The sequence below is a fragment of the Coptis chinensis genome, chromosome 7 (assembly GCF_015680905.1).
Source record: "Coptis chinensis isolate HL-2020 chromosome 7, ASM1568090v1, whole genome shotgun sequence".
NCBI lineage: Eukaryota > Viridiplantae > Streptophyta > Magnoliopsida > Ranunculales > Ranunculaceae > Coptis > Coptis chinensis.
Genome location: NC_141462.1, coordinates 85,999,132 through 86,017,101, shown reverse-complemented (window position 1 = coordinate 86,017,101; position 17,970 = coordinate 85,999,132). Strand labels below are relative to the sequence as shown.

At 36.3% G+C, this 17,970-nt stretch overlaps 1 protein-coding gene and 2 long non-coding RNA genes across 4 annotated transcripts; all 3 read left to right on the top strand.

Moving 5' to 3' along the window:
* Positions 1 to 10,420: 10,420 nt before the first annotated feature.
* On the top strand, positions 10,421 to 13,328 carry LOC147489578 (uncharacterized). 2 transcript variants are annotated; one of them, XR_015201553.1, is made up of 3 exons: positions 10,421 to 10,877; positions 11,382 to 13,140; positions 13,224 to 13,328. It is a non-coding gene; the product is annotated as an uncharacterized LOC147489578 (long non-coding RNA). The 2 variants fall into 2 exon arrangements; XR_015201552.1 differs by lacking the exon at positions 10,421 to 10,877 and adding an exon at positions 10,889 to 11,230.
* Positions 13,329 to 13,447: 119 nt separating this feature from the next.
* On the top strand, positions 13,448 to 14,820 carry LOC147489577 (uncharacterized). The gene is made up of 3 exons (XR_015201551.1): positions 13,448 to 13,526; positions 14,318 to 14,420; positions 14,576 to 14,820. It is a non-coding gene; the product is annotated as an uncharacterized LOC147489577 (long non-coding RNA).
* Positions 14,821 to 16,036: 1,216 nt separating this feature from the next.
* LOC147489576 (uncharacterized) lies at positions 16,037 to 17,525 on the top strand. Its single transcript, XM_086571718.1, has one exon. It carries the CDS (start codon positions 16,164 to 16,166, stop codon positions 17,427 to 17,429), a length of 1,266 nt encoding a protein of 421 aa, XP_086427844.1. The 5' UTR covers positions 16,037 to 16,163; the 3' UTR covers positions 17,430 to 17,525.
* The last annotated feature ends 445 nt before the right edge of the window (positions 17,526 to 17,970 follow it).

Sequence of the window (17,970 nt, the reverse complement as noted above, 5' to 3'; positions counted from 1 at the left end):
GGAAGTAAAAAACTAGAAAATGAATGAATGGTGGAGATATAATCAAGTGGATAGTGAGAGAAGTACATATTTTCGGAATAAATTGGCAATAATATCAGAAATTTCGGATCGGCTATATATTGGAACTTTCGGATTGGATATCGGATCGGTTTTTAAAGTTATAACCGAATCCGATCCAATTTTTTTTTGGAATTTTCGGAAATCGGAAAATCGGAAAATCAGCCCATGAAAACTACACCCAGAGCCAGACCAATTTCAGGTCGGATTTTGAAAAAATCAGAAATTCGACAAAAAGAGACACCCCTAAGCATTCCCTATGCGGGCAGAAGTAAATTGTCCATGTAGGCGCAACATTTGATAAGTTGCCATCAAAATTGTCATGTTTTGTATAAGCTAATAAGCTATCATAGCATGGGTTGTCCAATGCAAATCCATATAACAATGAAGGGTGGTGTGGGGGCCTCCATCTTAGGGTCCAAACACCTCTTCAGTATTCATGGCTGATTGTGGCATGGCTAACCTAAGTGTTTTAAGGGTTTGTGCAATTTGGTAAACTAAATCAATACCATGGGATCTATCTAAAAATCACCTAAAAGTCAATAATTGCGCCTGAGCTTCTAAATTGTTGGGTATAACACCCCGTGTTTTTCTTTTACTTTTCATATTACCATAATAATAATAATAATAATAATAATAATAATATATAAAACAAAAATAGGATAGATATTAGTTAAAGATAGAAAATCCCGTAGGTAAAAAGATAAACCTTCATCCTTGTTTTTAGGCGGTTTTCAAAACAAAAAGAAGTTAACACGGAGAGTTTTTTTGGAACACAAAGAGTTATACACAGAGAAAAAAAAAAGGAGTTTTACTGAGAGAGGAAAAAAGAATATTTTTCTGATAGCTGATATCAACGGGTAGCAGGAGCGTATCACGGGTGAGTAGTTATATTCTATTTTTTTCTATTTCACCTAACCTAGAGTTTTACAGTTTTACGGGTATGAAGAAAAAACCTAGTTTTCCACTCAGTATTATTGTTCTGCATATTCTTCTGTCGTTTTTTCTGTCGAATTGATAAACATGTTAACATATTGATTTGCGAGACTATGAAATTGAATTGGTAAAGCTTTATAGGCTGTTAATGACGGCGTAAGCCCAACAGCAAAAATCATCCTGGATTTGGTTTGAACTCTTTTTGTTATAGGATTGAACTTATATGGTTGTTGTTTTGGGTTGGATTAGGATTCGTGGGTTGTCGGGGAATGATGGGTAGTGAATTATTATTGTTTGAGTGCTGTGAAGCTCTGACAAAGCATTAATGGCCGTCAAAACGCGATGGTGAGGAGTGGAGGAAAAAGCAAGTTTGATTACACAATATTGTTGGGGTTTTAGTTGGGGATTGAAACCGAGTGGTTTCGGTGTGGTTGACTAGTGTTTGAGTGATGGTGAAGTCATCCACAGAGGGAAGCGTTAATGGCGGGATGCGATTTTTGAAGTGTGAGGGAATCGAGATTGGAGGGTATCGCCATATGGGGTTTTTTGTGAGGGTTAAAACCGAGTGGTTTAATAGTGGTGACGAGTGGTGGTTGTGGTGGCTGCTGTGGTGGTAGAGGCGTTGGTAAGGAAGATTAACAGTGAAGTTTTTTTGGTGTTGTTGGGCTTGGGGCGAAATCAATGTATGGGCTTGAGTGTTTTATGTTGAGATTTCATTTATGGGCTTAAGTTTTAGACTTTGGGCCTTAGTCTTTGGGTTTTTATTAGATTGACTTTGACTGTTGACCAGAGTTGACTTTGATTGTTGACCATAGTTGACTTTGACTGTTGACCAGAGTTGACTTTGATTGTTGACCATAGTTGACTTTGACTAGTTGACCAAGTTTGACTTTTAACTCATTTTATGATTTGGTCTATTAGGATAAGTCTAGGACTATTAGCGTGCTTGGCTTTAGGCTAAGACATTTATATATATACAAGTGTACGTGTATTAACTACTATGTGATATTTCAGTTTTTTATGATATACGACGCTATGACACTTAAACATAGATATATTAATAACGCGTAAACAATAATACAAGAAACAAGATACGTATTCATTCGTTCTCTGAAATAATATATGCAATAAAGTTCAATAATGCGTAAACAAATTTATCACACCCTTTTAGAATCTCTCCACGCCTCAAGTTTTGGAAATAATATTTTATAACTGAAGATGTCATGTGATAGGTGGGCATTTATTGAATGTACCATAAATAGACCGTTAGCGTTATAACTGGGTATTCATTAAATGTGGCGGGAATGACCTAAGGTACATAGGTACTAAAGGGTGGGTGTATAAGAAAAGTAATCGATTAATTAATAAGAGAAATTGATTTGATTGTGCGGGTGTGCTTGGACTTGCATTTGAATACTTATAAGATATCTACATATGTTATTTAGAATTTCTAACTTTTGTTTACAGGAGGGTAGGACTTAATAATATTTTGTGTAGGGACACTGTCCTATCCTTATACAGAAGTGGATATCGGTAAGATTTAATTCAATTACTAAGTTATTAAGATGAGTTATTATAATGAGTTAATAGAATGGAAGTCTTGCTTGGGCTATGCCGATTGAAATTACAGAACTACCTGTCTTCCAAGCTGAGAATGATTAAGTTATGGGTACATATAAAGTGTGGTTTGGATAATTAAAGTCTGGAAATGTTTTTATGTTGTTAGTCTACTCATACCAGCAAATTCCATTTTTGCTGACCCATGTATACTTTGTTTTGGCAATGTGGGTGTGTTCTTGGGAACATAGGTGGAAGGCAGTGAAACCACGACATTTGATTTGGATTCTTTCTTGGAGCAATCCGTTAGTTCTTTCATTAGGTCTGATTCTTTTTGGAAGTATGTAATAACGTAGTTTCATATTCATATGACATGAGAATACAATGTTGAAGACTTTTATTCATAGAGTTTGTTTTGATGATTTTTGGACGGAAGATAGTCTTTTAATAAAGTGATTGTTGAGAATTTTTGGAGATTATTGTTGTTAAGTTGATTTTTTATGATGTCGGTTTTCGGTTTTGGCACATGTTGTATCCACCCCGTCATAGCCTGGGTTTTTAGACAATTGAACATAGTGATGTTTGAGATATTTATATTTCAAATATTCACTTTGTAATTGTTTAGAAATTCGGGGTGTGAAATTGGGCCTCCAAATTTGACATGGTACTGCACAATTGGCTAAATTTTTTGGGTAGGCAGTTGGGTTTTTTTTGTTGGGCTTTTGCTTGGATGCGCGTTAGGGGCATCGAAGGCGCGCGTATCTATGTCGCACTGGGGGATGTTTCGTCGAAAGCCGCAAATCCGCATCTCATACTCTATGACACGCATAAATACTAGTCTATATAACAAAGAAGGGTGGAGTGGGTTGACAAATTCCACCTCACAAGGTAATACGTGGTTGTGTCACCCCCTAACCATAGCTAGGGCTGTCAATGGATCGGTTTGGATCAGGTTCTGGAAATCCGAACCCGAACCGATAAGAAATTTTGGAACCCAAAACCAAACCGAACCGATAAGAAATATTGGAAACCCGAAACCGAATCGAACCGATAAGAAATATTGCAAACCGAACCCGAACCGACCCAAACCGAAAACTATAAAATCAATTAAATCTTAAATTAAATCAATTAATTTCAACTACACAATTGATAAACATATACAAAATTAATCATAAATATTACTAAAATGTTATCTTATCGGTTTGGGTTCATATCGGTTCGTTGGAGGGCAAACCCGAAACCAAACCAATATCTTATCGGTTTGGTAGAAAATAAATCAAATTACCAAAACCCAAACCATTTTATATCGGTTTTGTAACGCCCGTATTTAAAATACGTATTTATTTATTAATTAATTTATTTATTTTTTTAAAATTCGCTGGATTGGATTTGGGATACGTGAGCCTGATTTTTGGGCCCGAGTTTGTGTTGGGCTTAGGTTTCAAACCCATGTATATATACATATTTTTCCAAAGAATAGGGTTTTTAGATAAAAATAAAATAAAATGGAGGCGGAGATAAGAAAGCTTGCTTGCTAGAGAGTTGGAGCGTGACGATTCGGACTATAAGAATTCGTGGAGCTTTTGATTAAAGTGAGTAGTTTAGTTTTTTCTCGTCTATAGTCTCGACTATACATAGACAACAGTTTTACAATAGTACAATGTTTCCGCTTATATTTTTCTTCTCTTTCTCGTCTGTGATTATTCTGCTTGTTATTGTTAAAACCGGTTAGATTGTTGGACTATTGAAAACTCTTAAGTGATTGTTCATGGAGGCGTGAGCCCCAAACAATCATCCTCTCCTTTATACTGTCGAATTGTGATACTGTGGTGGTGTGGCTATTTTATTTGAACTGTGGTATTGTGTTATTTGTTAGTTGATGTCGGGGGTTAAGTGTTTGATATTGGTTGTTAGTCGGTTGGATAGGGTGGCTGTTGGAAGCCTCGAAGAAGTTGTTAATGGCGTCAGCCCCATAGAAATCATCCCTGTATACTGGAAAATGAAGTTCCTTAAATACCATGATATTCGATGGCTCTCTCTCGAACCTTCCTTTGTCACGAGTCATTGACAGCAATGAGAGGCTACTAATTCAGTAATTCCAGAAAAGCCTCACCAAGCGCTCTGTCTTGGTTTGTGCAGCCAAGAGCACCACCTAGAGCACCAAGCGGATATTATTGAAAACATAACATCAATGGGGGAGGAATATGGTTTTGATGTCGGATCATATTCACTGCTTGAACTTTTAATTATATTTAATATGTTGTGTGTTGGTTGGATGATGTTTGGTGGTAGTGGGGATGATTGGGTGCTTGACAGTAGGGCGGATTGAAGCTTTGAATCCGGCGTTAATGGCGGCGCGAATATAGATCTAGATTTGATGAAGGGGGATCGAGGTAATGAATCGAGTTTTTGTGTGTATTAAAGTGGTAGGGTTTTTCATAAGGGATAAAACCGGTGGGAGGAGGGTGCCGGACGAGTGGAGGTTGTGGTGGCTGATTTGGTGGTTGGTGCGGTGCTGGATCTGTTGGAGGGAGAAGAAAGAGAATGTGATCCGGTGCTCCTGGACACATTCTAGTTTCTCTACACCTGTTTGGTTCGTGGGCCTTGAGCCGAAATCTATTTGGTTTGGGCCTGTTTTAGTTTTTGGGTTTAGATTTTAGTTATTGGGCCGGACTAGGTTAGTTAGTGGTTTGGGCCATTTTCAATTAGCTTTCTTTAGGCCGAATCACTTAATTGTTTGGGGCCAGTTTCTAATATTGCTTGGGGCAGTCCATAGGACTTAATATAGATCCAAATGGGTCTTTCAATATCTAGACTTTTGGGTTTTGGTTTTGGGCTTTGACTGTAGACTTTTGACTGTTTAATTGTGCTATATTTTACGTTGTAAATTGTATGAACAAATCAAATGCTAAAATGTTGTGGAAGCTTGTATAAATTTGGTTGTCATTATCTAAGAAAGATTTGACGTTGATATTGTGTATATTTTGACACGTGACGAGATAGAAACTTTAGGAGATATAATATTCCTAAAACGCTATAAAAATGTTAGGCAATACATTTGAAGCAATTGTGATATTATAAAATATGTTGGGATATATATATTAAATGCACTAATTTTGGAGAAATAAATGTATAAACGCTCCATTATTTTATCTGTGAGATGCTACTAGGAGGTAGTAGAGTATTTGTGGATATTTCCCACAGGATTGTGGCTTAGTGCAATAAGGTATTTGACTTGCACGTGATATAGTGAAATGATTATGAGACATGAATGTATGACACCTGAATAAATTACGTAACGAAAATCCTAGAACCTAGCTACCACAACTCATGTGATTTGGCCCTTGTGATGGACGTATGTGATATGATTGGCCCTTCTGGCGTTTCAGTGAATATGAATGACCCTTCTAGCGTAGCCGAATAGTGGCTTGATTATTCCGTTCGCAAAATTTGAACGAGACGCACGATATTTTATGCCGAATAGTGGCAGTACTCACATAATGGCTTTCGTGTGAGGGTTACCTGGTATGCGATATATCCCGCTTAGGGTAGCTACGCACGGAATGGTTTATTATGTGAGAGGAGGCATGTGGATATATATGTTCGGCGTTGGGTAGCGATTGTGGTAGCCAGGGAAACTAGGTAAGACATAGAGACGACGTGGTTCTAGAGACACTTAAAGAAACTCTAAACAATAATTGTGATGATATATCAAAGTGTATATTAAATCTATAATAAATGATTGATGGTAGTTGTGAAATTTGGTTCAATGAGATGATTGGAATTAGGTATATGATATGGTTGTTTTATTTTAATTTATGTTGCATACACAAATGTTTGGCAGAAAAGTGGGTCAAAATAATTACTTGTGCAGAGACGACCCACTCTGTAATTGAGCATGAAATGCGGTAAATATAGAATATGTTTGGCTGGTTATTAGTTTAGTTAAAACCTAAGGTGCCTCGGTGGAGGAACTAAGTGCCTTTGTATTATTGTTGGGAAACTAAGACGCCTCAATGGAGGAACTACATGCCTTATTTATTATGCGTATAGTTTGTTCTGTGGTTAGTGGGAATTAAGGCGCCTCAGTGGAGGAACTACCTGCCTTAATTATTGTATTTAAGGATATTGTATTATTCGTTAGATGTTAAGGCGCCTCGGTGGAGGAACTAACTGTCTTATTTATTGGGTATATATTTGTATAAGTATGATTTGTATTTTAGGGCTACTCACACCAGCATTGTTTATAATGCTGACCTGATTTGCATGTTTGCTTATCGGGTGTGTTCATTAAATAAACATAGTTGATAAGTCTTGACAGGTTTAGTGTTGAAGAAGGTTGGTTGCTGCTTGTGGTTTGCATTAACGTCACATTCAGGATATGTTTTGTTTTCCCTTAAGGTGTAATAGATTTTAGTTGAGACAAATGTTGTTTTGTATTTTCAGTCGTAATTATAATTAAAGAGGGTGGAAAGGAGATTTGTAATTTAATCATATTTGTGAATTTTTGGTAATGAAGATGACTTTTGTTTATCTTAAATTTTTATTGGTTTTTAATTATTCACGTATTTAAACTGATTATGGGTTTTTGGGAGTTGAGAATGCATCACACCTCGAAAATCGAAGAATTGGAAACAAATATTATTTTTCTGAATTCTGTCGAAATTCGGAGTGTGACGGGTTTGGTTCGGGTCGGTTATCGGGTTATCGAAACCCATTGACAGCCCTAACCATAGGCACTAAAATGTTTTTATGGGATGAATTAATAAGTTTTTTTAGGGTGAGTTTAAAAGTTTTTCTCACCTCACCCACCCCACACAAAAAAAGTCTGGACTGTTTTTGAGTTAAACTTTTATGGGCTGTTGGGCTCTGGAAACATGAGTATGGGCTCATTTTTTAAAAAAATGGGGGATGGGGATGCATGTCGAGGTGCGAGAAGGCCCGTATCCGCTATCGTAGGGGCCGGGGGATGCTGCGTTAGGGATCCAAGACGCACATATATGTGTAGTACGGGAAGGCGGATGCTCGTCGAGGAAACCAAAGACACGCGTATCTGTGTCGTACGACACGGGCAAATACTAGTAGAACTATAAAATTAGACAAGAATCTAATATCCCTTTCTAGGGGGGAATATCACTCTAGAAGGAATGAAACATCCCGTTTGTTTTGTGAAATGTCAAAAACATGCTAGACATAATGAAACACCTTTTCGACATAATGAAACACCAAACGTTTCATGCGTAGGGAAACAAAAACACTCGAATTATCGATAATGTGTGAAACAAGCAAAATCAAACAAGATGGAATGTTAGATTCTGGTAGGTCTTCACAACATTGTAACTTTCGATGTAGCAAATAGCAATAGCTACATTCATTGTTACATTATTTGAAATTACCCTTGCATTGGGACTGTTTTTGGCTCAAGATGCCAAAGCAAGAGGGTCACTTCCACCAAGTTATATCCAAAGCGACCCTTGATTGGGAATGCGCTCCAAGTCTCTAACTGCTACTTTTCTAGCTAGGATATAAATGTGTTTTAAGGCACTTGGAACTGTTAAAACACTCACTATTACAAACGTGCAAATACATAGTATATAGCTAATACGCTAATCTTCACCATCCTTGAATTCAAATCAAATTTTAAGAATGGGGGTGTTTTTTTTATTTATTTATATCGGGGGTGTTTTTTTTCATCGGTTTTCACCTCCGATTGGAGATGATTTTAAGGGCATTATCAATGCAAAACTTTAAATCATGGGCCACGTCAATTTTTAGAGGGCAATAAAGAGTAGTGAAAAGTCTATGTTAATGGTTATTCCAACAGAGAAAATAAGTCTTATTTGATAACATATGAAATTAGACAAGAAAAAACATTAACTACGTAAAGTCACGCCGACTTAAGTAAAGTCATGTGCACAGTTTTTATTAAAGATTTGGGCTTCAAGCCCTTTAAAACATATGTAAGCTACGCCGACTTAAGTAAAATCATGTGCGCAGTTTTTATTAAAGATTTGGGCGTCAAGTCCTTTAAAACGTATATAAGCTAGAATAAGAACAATTATAAAAGGTGATAAATATGAAGGCCCAGTTAGGAGCTGAGCTAGAAGGTGTTTTTTCTTAGGTCACTTAAATTTGAAGAAAACGGTTTGTATCTAGGCCATTGGTAATGCCCTAAACGACCAGGGATATCAGGGGGGAAAAAAAGAGAAAAGGGAGCAATATTAATGCTGATTGCATAAACAAATCAGTATTTAATACTCTCCTCTAAATTTAGACAACAGGGACCAGGTGGACAGGTGGGCTATTTGTACACAAAATGTATATGATAAACCATCAAAAAGTTAAACACCCAAGTTAAGGCCAACGCATTGCAGATATGCGGAGCGATTCCCGCTGCTATCGTATGTCATGCTAAAACGTGGAGAGACCGGTTCCTCTATAACCTGATATAGAGATTGATTTCTGTACCACACACACACATCTCGTATCTCGGTGCACACACACATTTCAGAGCACACACTCAGGTATCGAGGCACACACATATCTCGAATTCGGATCAACGGCAAGATAACACGGTTATAGAAATGATCTCTGTACCCAGAGATCTCGAGTCCAAACATAGATTCGAACACAAAAATAAAGATTAGAAGAATGATATCACATGACAATACGTACAAGTCAGAACTTAAGTGTAGTGACTTTATGCGCTCATAATACCACTGGTCGAGAAACATATGAGAAAGAAACATGGCTCCTAGTATTCCAAGCACCAGTGGCCAGTGGGGAGTGTGGAAATGTCCATATTGCTATTCCTTTTTTTTTCTTTTTAGGTAATAGTTCTAAAGTATATTATTCATGCACGATAAAGATTGTTGGCCCTCACATATCGATCATGTAAGGTCCTCCACATTGCATCATCATCAATAGGGTGAAGTATCATTAGTCTTCAAAAACAATATTATAATTATGATTGTGAGCTTAAGATTTAAGTGAGCGGAATGAACACGGACAAAAAGGGGATTACGCGGATGAAAAAGTGTTTGGTTGGTTTCTGTCTGTTCTCATCTCTTCTATTCTCTTTATCCCTCTCTCTCTCCACGCACTCTCAATCTCTCCCTCTCCTTTTCCGCTCACGCCCCACTGCTTAGCAGTATACTAGTTATAGAATGGATATATTTGTCCATTTTATCTGAAAAAAATGGTGCATCCAAAATATCGTGTACCAGTAATTACTAATTTTATATGGCTATGTTTGGCTCACGACTGGAAAATGATTGAGACAAAGACAATAAAAGAGTGAAGGAGAAGAGAATTTATGCCATCTCCTCTGTCCTCCAATCGTTTAAGGAGAATGAATACTCTTCACTGGGAAAAAGTGAGAGTTTCTTTCAATTGCATACATATACTTGAAAGAATGTGACTATCCATTTAGTGTTCGGGTGTTCATCTACTTGTGAACTTATCTATCCATAATTCCACTCTTGAGTTCCGTCTCTACAGTTCTATTTTTTATTTTCCAGGAATCTTAGTTATTTGAAGTTTCAAACCATAGCTTTTATGTTTTCAATCAACTGTCAATGTCCAAATTGTTGGCTCATAATTTCCCACCATTAAGACTTACGATATACATATCTGTTTTTTTAAGGTGATCCGATCAGTGTATGTGAATATTTCAATGTTTTTACTACTAAAAGAAGGGTTTTTTGTGTCACTTATTTTTTTTTTGTCTCGTATCACTTATTAGAAAAAAGTGACACACGAAGTTTTGATATGTCACTTTTTTATGGAATGAAGGCTGATGTGTTGCTCCTAGGAAAAGTGACACAAGTAATTTTATTTTTTGTGTCCCATTATTTGAACGTGACACTAGTGGTTTGCTTTGTTGTGTCACCTCTGGGTGTAAAAAATTCGAAAATAAAATTAATAAATTATCGAAATAAATAAGCCACACGAGTAATTGCTTATGCCATGAAATTCAAAGTCGTGATTTGGCTTTACTTACTAAACCTAAAAGGAAAAGAACACTTGGTGTTAAAAAAGAAAAAAAAAAAAAAAAAAAAAAAAAAGAAAAACTTTGTCTCGCAAAAACGCTGAAGAGACCTCACCATTCTTCCTCCCAACTAATTCGCACTGTCGTTCTAACACCACGCGCGCTTTCCCACCCAACAGTCTCTCGTCCATCCCAATTCCCTTTCTAGCTGTCTCTCTCTACACCAGATTTGTTCAAATAGGACGACCTGTCGAGACAGTATTCCTCATTTTAAATTTAGGACTGGTTATTGTGTCACTTGGATCAGTGTACTTCATCTCCTTCCTAAGGCTTCAAGGTATGTTTTTTTTTTTTTTTTTTTAGAGTTCAAAAACATGGTTGAGCGGTGCCTAGAATTGATTTTTGTGTTAGGATTGCACAACGTTGAATTATTCTTGGCTCCATCTTTGGTTCACTAAACCCTCATTATGCGATATGTGCTTGATTTTTCAAGGTATGTTTTTTTAATAATTGCTTGGATAATTCAACGTTGAATTATTCCAAGCAATATCGCATAATTGACTTAGCCCAAATTAACTAAACTGTGTTGATGGAAAAGCCTTTCCTCATGAAGTCATGAGCATCCCTGTGGCAAGTTTGTTGTTCAATCTCCTCCAACTATATCAAAGAATCGTTGAATGTGCTTTGTGGGTATGGCATTTAAAACTTTTCAAGTCTCTTTCATTAAAGAAGATTTTTGTTATGAGTTATTTTCTTTGGATGCCCAGAGTAATGAATTACATTTAGTGGATTGATTGCTGCTTCTTTTTTTAATATAATTTGATGAATATATATCAAACAGGTTTGTTAAAGGACTTACACCTGGTCGACAGACTGTATTTGACATTGATGATGCTGACCTTTCTAAGATGTAGCAGTGTCATGGAGTTGTTGCTGCATCAGCCATATTTGGTCATTTATGAGCATTGAGAGCTCTCTCATCTTTTCATCATTGGGTTCTACCTATTGTCTTGCACAATTATATATTTTGTTGTTAACCAAGAAACTATGATATATTACAACAGCCAAAGAATATTAGTAATGCTGCTAAAATCAATGTTTGCTTCTATATGTTTGTGGACGAGAAGACAGAATCATATATAAAGAACTCTAGTGCCTTTAATGACATAAAGAAAGTTGGATTATGGAGAGTTGTTATACGTAACCTTCCTTATGCTTATGCAAGGTGCAATGGAAAGGTTAGTGTACCTTGTTGGTTATTTATTTATGTATTCTTTTTTAATTAATATGAGATGAATCAAAATTAGTGATGCATCGTAGGCTAGAGGAAATTGAAAGATGATACCATATTAGAGAAAAGTCACAAAGACATGGTAATTAATAGCCTTGTAATTAATCACAGAGACAAAGTCCAATTAATAGCCTTGTAATTAATTTTTTTTTTTTTTGTGTATATAGTTTCTATTTGATCTCAATATTTTGAATTTAATTCATGGCAATGGCGCTCATTAGCGAACGGATTAATTTCGATATGGTAAATGCTAAATTTCAACCTATAGAGTACGTGAACTAGTTGAAGTGTTAGAAGTTAGAACTATATGATTGTCCCAATTCATGTTTGGTATTAATTAGTTTACCATAGAACTAGTTTTATTTATTGCACCTGCCGCTAACTTAGTATATTAAAAATCCACACCACCTTGCTGCTTGTCCACATAATGCCACTATGGTTTTAAAGATAACTATTATTGTAATACCTACACCTACTTCGAATATGGGGTGGTGCCAGCAGGTTAGTTTTTTTGTGCAAAAATCCCCTAATAAGGTAAGCAGGAGAGGGACAATTTGAACGACCATGAAGAAAAAAACAAACGATTGGTTTTCTATTGGAAGGGGGGGGGGGGGGATATTTGGTAGGTCTTTCTTTCCCTTTTATGAAGGTGTTGAATGGCTTTCTCTTGTGGGGATCTAGGGAATGTTAGAGGAAGTTTAATTAAGCCAACAAGAGAGAGAAGTGGGGGACGAAACATTGAATGAAGGGAATCAATTGTTTTCTTTCCTTTTATTTAATGACTATGGAAGGGAGGTGAATTGGAAAGGGAATTGATCACCCTGTATCTCTTTAGTATTGATTATTTTGGGATCATATATCTCATTTTGCCTTGGAATCACGCTAAGATGCGAGAATTAGAGGAAGAAAATGGGAACAAACTGAAAACAAAGGGGGAGGAAATTCTAGTAGGTGTGAACATCATCTCTCTCATTGCCTACATATTTTAACTTATGACTTTCATTTATCCTTATTACATCACTTTCCTAGTTGATTTCCTATTATTTGATAATGCTTTATATGGGTGATTGAAAAGTGTGTTTGTTGTTGGAGGTTGAAGGAGGTTAGCTTATATTTGTTGATAGGGGATTGATTTTTTTTTTCTTTTTTTAAATATACTTCAAGGGTCATGTTGGGGACTATTATAATCAGTTTAGAACACACTCTCATATCAAAAGTTCTTAACTGGATTCAAGCTGTTGTACCGAAGGCTACCCCACTTCCCGTAGTTATTATGCAGGAATGTCTTCTTGTCTACATCAAGAAACAGGTAATCGGTTCAAGTGTGTTTCTTATTCTTATTCATATACATGGTTGCCATTTCTTGGCTCAAATTATGGTTTTATGTGCTAGGTTGATTATGTAGGCCAACATATTTTGTTGAAGTTGATGCATGGTTGGAGATTGATGAATGAACTTGGTGTCTTACGAGCTATTTACTTATTAGGATCAGGTATTTCCTACTCATCTTGAGCCTCTATATGGTTTGAGTCATGTTATTCTTGCAGAGAATGTTGACCTGATACTATCCTGACATTGTAATTGGCTCTAACTTCTTTAGGTGACTTGTCGCAAAGATTTCGCCTGTGGCTTTTCAATAAGCTGGATAAAGAGGAATCTTGGGACGACGAGTTTGAGTTAAACATTGTTCTACAGGTATCGTTAGATGTATTTGGAAATTTAAACCTTATCATAGACTTGACAATTACTTAGCAACACACTGCTATATATATTGCACATGCATATTGGTGGCCGCATCACTGAATATGAAGTACTATCTTGTAAATATCCTACTGATGTGGTACATGATACTTCTAATGGCGTTGTCTGATATTAAAGCGTTTAACAAGTGTTTCTCTTGTGATGTTGTGGATGAAAATTATGATGTTGTGTCGAACTAGGGCTCCAAGCTGAAACCCCGAAATCAATGATGTTCTAGATTGCTTCACTGGATTCACATAACCTACTTTAGTGTTGATCGAATTAATCATATTTACTTGTTCACTCCATCATTTATCCTGTTCTTCACATTCTTTTGTCGTTTAAGTCAAATCATATTCTCGTGCATTTAGTGTTTAGGTATGCATTATTTGATTGTAATGGGGTAAGGCTCATTACGTGCCCCCTTAGTCTTTATCCTATAATTTTCTTAATAAACTGGTAGGGGTCTGTGTAACCCCACTCCCCACTAGAGGTATTTTCAAAAAAGAAGAAGAAGAAGAAGATAAAGAATCAATGTTGTCTACCCAGGATTGGTTTTGGCATAGAATCTTCTAACTTCTAAAGTAGAGGCGACATCACTAACCATATAGTTCTACTAAAAAAGAAGGTGACTGTAAAGTAATATTATTTTTCATATAGTCTTAGCTAGCTTAGAAATTGGTGCATGTGTAAATTGGTGCATTATTCATTTTCATAATATTTATAATATATTTTTCGTCAAACAGGTATTGGAGTTCTCTAGCAAGAAGAGTTACACCACTAAAATAGATGAACTTCGCCTTGAATTCATCGACTTTATCCAACAATTTATCTGAGTAGTTAATTTGGGTAAGTGGGCTTCCATATTTTCCCTTCCTTTATGTATATATACTTTTTTTATCGATTTTTTTTTCTTACTTGTACAATATACCCTTCTTGATTCACTTGCTTTTTAATTTTATATACTAGTCATAGTGGAATGACGACTTCATGATATGATGCAGGTGCATGGATTGATTAACAGATGAATAGATGACAGCTAGGTTTTTTGGTGTTGGAAGTGCACACAACAAGCTAAGATATTGCTAGGATAGTATTGGAGTTATGTAGTTTTTTTTATTTTTTTTATTTTTTATTTTTTTTTATTGTGATTCTTTTGGTATTGGAATGACTTATTTTGTTAGGAGTCAAACTAGATGATAAATACTTGGTTTGATCGATGAAATTAATAGAAGTTAATTGTTTTGAATGTTGTTTATTTCTTCTCGAGTGGATGTTGTTTACATATCATAAAGCAGGTTAAAGTGATTTTTGTTGTGATGTTTTGATAAATGCATGTGGATGTTGTTTCTGTCATAAAGCAGGTTAATGGGAATTTGGTTATGACGTATAGGATGCAGGTTGAGAAATGAATACGATTGAATATAAAAATGACAAAAAGTTAAAAAAAAAATATATATTTTCATTTGTGTCGCTTTTGGAAAAAGTGGTATAATATCTATTAAAAGTGACACAACTGACCACTCTTATGTGTCGCTTTCTTTTTCATACCAGTTATATGGAGTTAATTTCCAAAAGTGACACAAGAAATAAGGGGCTTTTGTGTTGCTTTTGACATACTTGTGTCTCATTTTTCGGTTCAAAAAGTTCGACACAACCAAGATAATTTTAATGCCACACTTTTGACGCACTTGTGTCTCATTTCCTATTCCAAAAATGACACAACCAAGATAATTTAATGTGTCACTTTGACGATTTTGTGTCTTACTCGATTCAAAAGTGACACAACTAATATACTTAATGTGTCATTTTTTTGACGTGATTTCATGTGTCTCACTTCTGTCCAAAAAGTGACACAACTAATATACTTAATGTGTCACTTTTGACGACGTGTGTCTCACTCTCTGTATAAAAAGTGACACAACTAATATAATTAATATGTCACTTTTGACTTATTTGTGTCTTCACTTCCTTCCAAAAAGTGACCCAAGATAATTTAATGGGTCACTTTTGACTTCATTGTCTCATTATTTCTCATTCAAAAGTTACACAACCAAGATAATTTAATGTGACACTTTTGACGTCTTTTATGCCTCACTCCTGGTCCAAAAGTGAATAACTAAGATATCTTTAATGTGTCGGTTTTTGACATATTTATGTCTCACTCTGGTCTAAAAGTGACACAACTAGTATACTTTTTTTACTAGTGTTTGGACAAGGAACATTGACTTAATGACTTAAAATAGTTGCTTTCCATATATTATATGGTGATCTTTCCCAATATCAAATGCCCATCCAAAGCAAAAGACAACGAAGGACCCTTCTAATTTCCCTTCTTGTACGTCAGCTACTGCCCCAACTTTGATACCAACCTGAAAGACACGTTTTAGAAAAATCAAAGCAGTCCGATATAGACTTGTTGCATATCCCATAAAACTCCCTAATCTTCAACGTCAACGTCAATGATAACACTTAATACTAATTATAAGTCATCAACCATTTCCCCTTCCCTCTTCTTACCTTTGTTCAACCCGCCATGAATAGTTTCTGCTTCATTTCCATATCTAATCACAAGTTTTTTTTCTTGTTACAATGAGGAAAACTTCAGTAAAGATGTATATTTCTCGACGAATTTATCATACCAAGTCCACCCTCTTATCGACAATTTCTTTGGCCACTCTATTGTTTGTCATTCTCCTAGCTAGTAGCTTTTTTTGCAATTTTTCTCTTCACACTGTCGTATTAGACACGAAAAAGCAAGAACATATCCTTCAACCTAATAAAGTCAGCCGGGGAATTCAGTTAAGTTCATTGCTTTCGGAGCAAGAGGAACTTCGAGAAACTTATGTGGAACATTCAGGCCCTGCACTTGCACCTATCAATGTAACAGAAGAAGAAAGGATTGCTTGGTTTAGAAAACAGTTGCCACAGATTGAGATATTCAAGTCGACTGAATTGACACAAAAGTTTGAGGAGAGAGCTCAGGTGTTCTTTGGTCAAGGATGTGAGGTTCAGTTCTTCATGACATGGATTTCTCCAGCAAGATCATTCCGTGAGAGAGAACTATTAGCAGTAGAGAGCGTTTTTAAAGCTCATCCTAATGGATGCCTGTTGATTCTCTCACAGACAATGGATTCAAAAGGTGGTAATGAAATCCTAAAACCTCTAGTACACAACGGATTTAAAGTACTAGCAGCTTCACCAGACTTGCCATTCCTTTTGAAGGACACCCCAGCTGAAGCTTGGCTTGATGAGATAAAGAAGGGAAACAAGGACCCAGGGGAGATTCCATTAGCTCAGAACCTATCCAATCTACTCAGGCTTGCAGTTCTATACAAGTATGGAGGTGCTTACTTGGACACAGACTTTATAGTTCTGAAGAAGCTTTCTGGTCTGCAGAACACGATTGGAGCTCAAAGCATAAATGTAGAGTCAGGGAACTGGACAAGATTGAATAACGCGGTTCTAATCTTTGATAAGAAACACCCTCTTGTCTTCAAGTTCATAGAGGAATTTTCCCTTACTTTTGATGGAAACAAATGGGGACATAATGGTCCCTACCTGGTATCGAGGGTGGTCAAAAGAGTCAGGAATCGTCCAGGATATGCGTTCACAGTATTGCCACCAATGGCTTTTTATCCAGTAGATTGGATTAGAATAGGTGGATTCTTTCAAAAGCCAAAGAGTTCGGTTGATTCAAAGTGGGTGGTGGCGAAGCTGCTACAACTAAGCGTCAACACTTATGGGGTTCACCTATGGAATAAGCAAAGTAACAGACTAAGAATTGAGGAAGGGAGCATCATGGATCACCTACTATCAAAAAACTGTGTTCACTGTCAATACATCTACAGTTCCTAGATTGATCATCTGCCCGTTGATCAGTTTTCTCATTCCCCAATTCTTTCCGATTTTTGTGTAAATAGAAATTTTTCTAACATGCGGAATTTCAGTGAACTATGATCATGAACTTGTTGACTTTTCATTGCTTTTTCAATTAGAATAGAGATTCGTAGAACAGTATCACATAAGAATACTCAATGGTTGACTCGAGCAATCCTCTTACTTGTTTATACTTTAGACTGTCTTAATTTGTTCTCCATCTGTTCATCATCATAAGCTATTCCATTCATCAGCTAGTATCATAATTTGAACCAAATTTCACTCAACCATAGCTGCCGTGAGAGGAAATTAATCCTATGCAGTAAATAACTACAGCCGTAGGCACAAAATGGTCTTATGGGTGTTATGGCCCCATGATATTGACTTAAGCTATCATGTTCCCCGCTCCCCCCATGAAAGCATATTGGTTGGTTAAGATCAAGTAACTTCGACTAGAGAAATAGGTGTCTACAGTGAATTTTCAATCTGAAGAAGTCTTACAGGTTTTGTGAACTAGAAT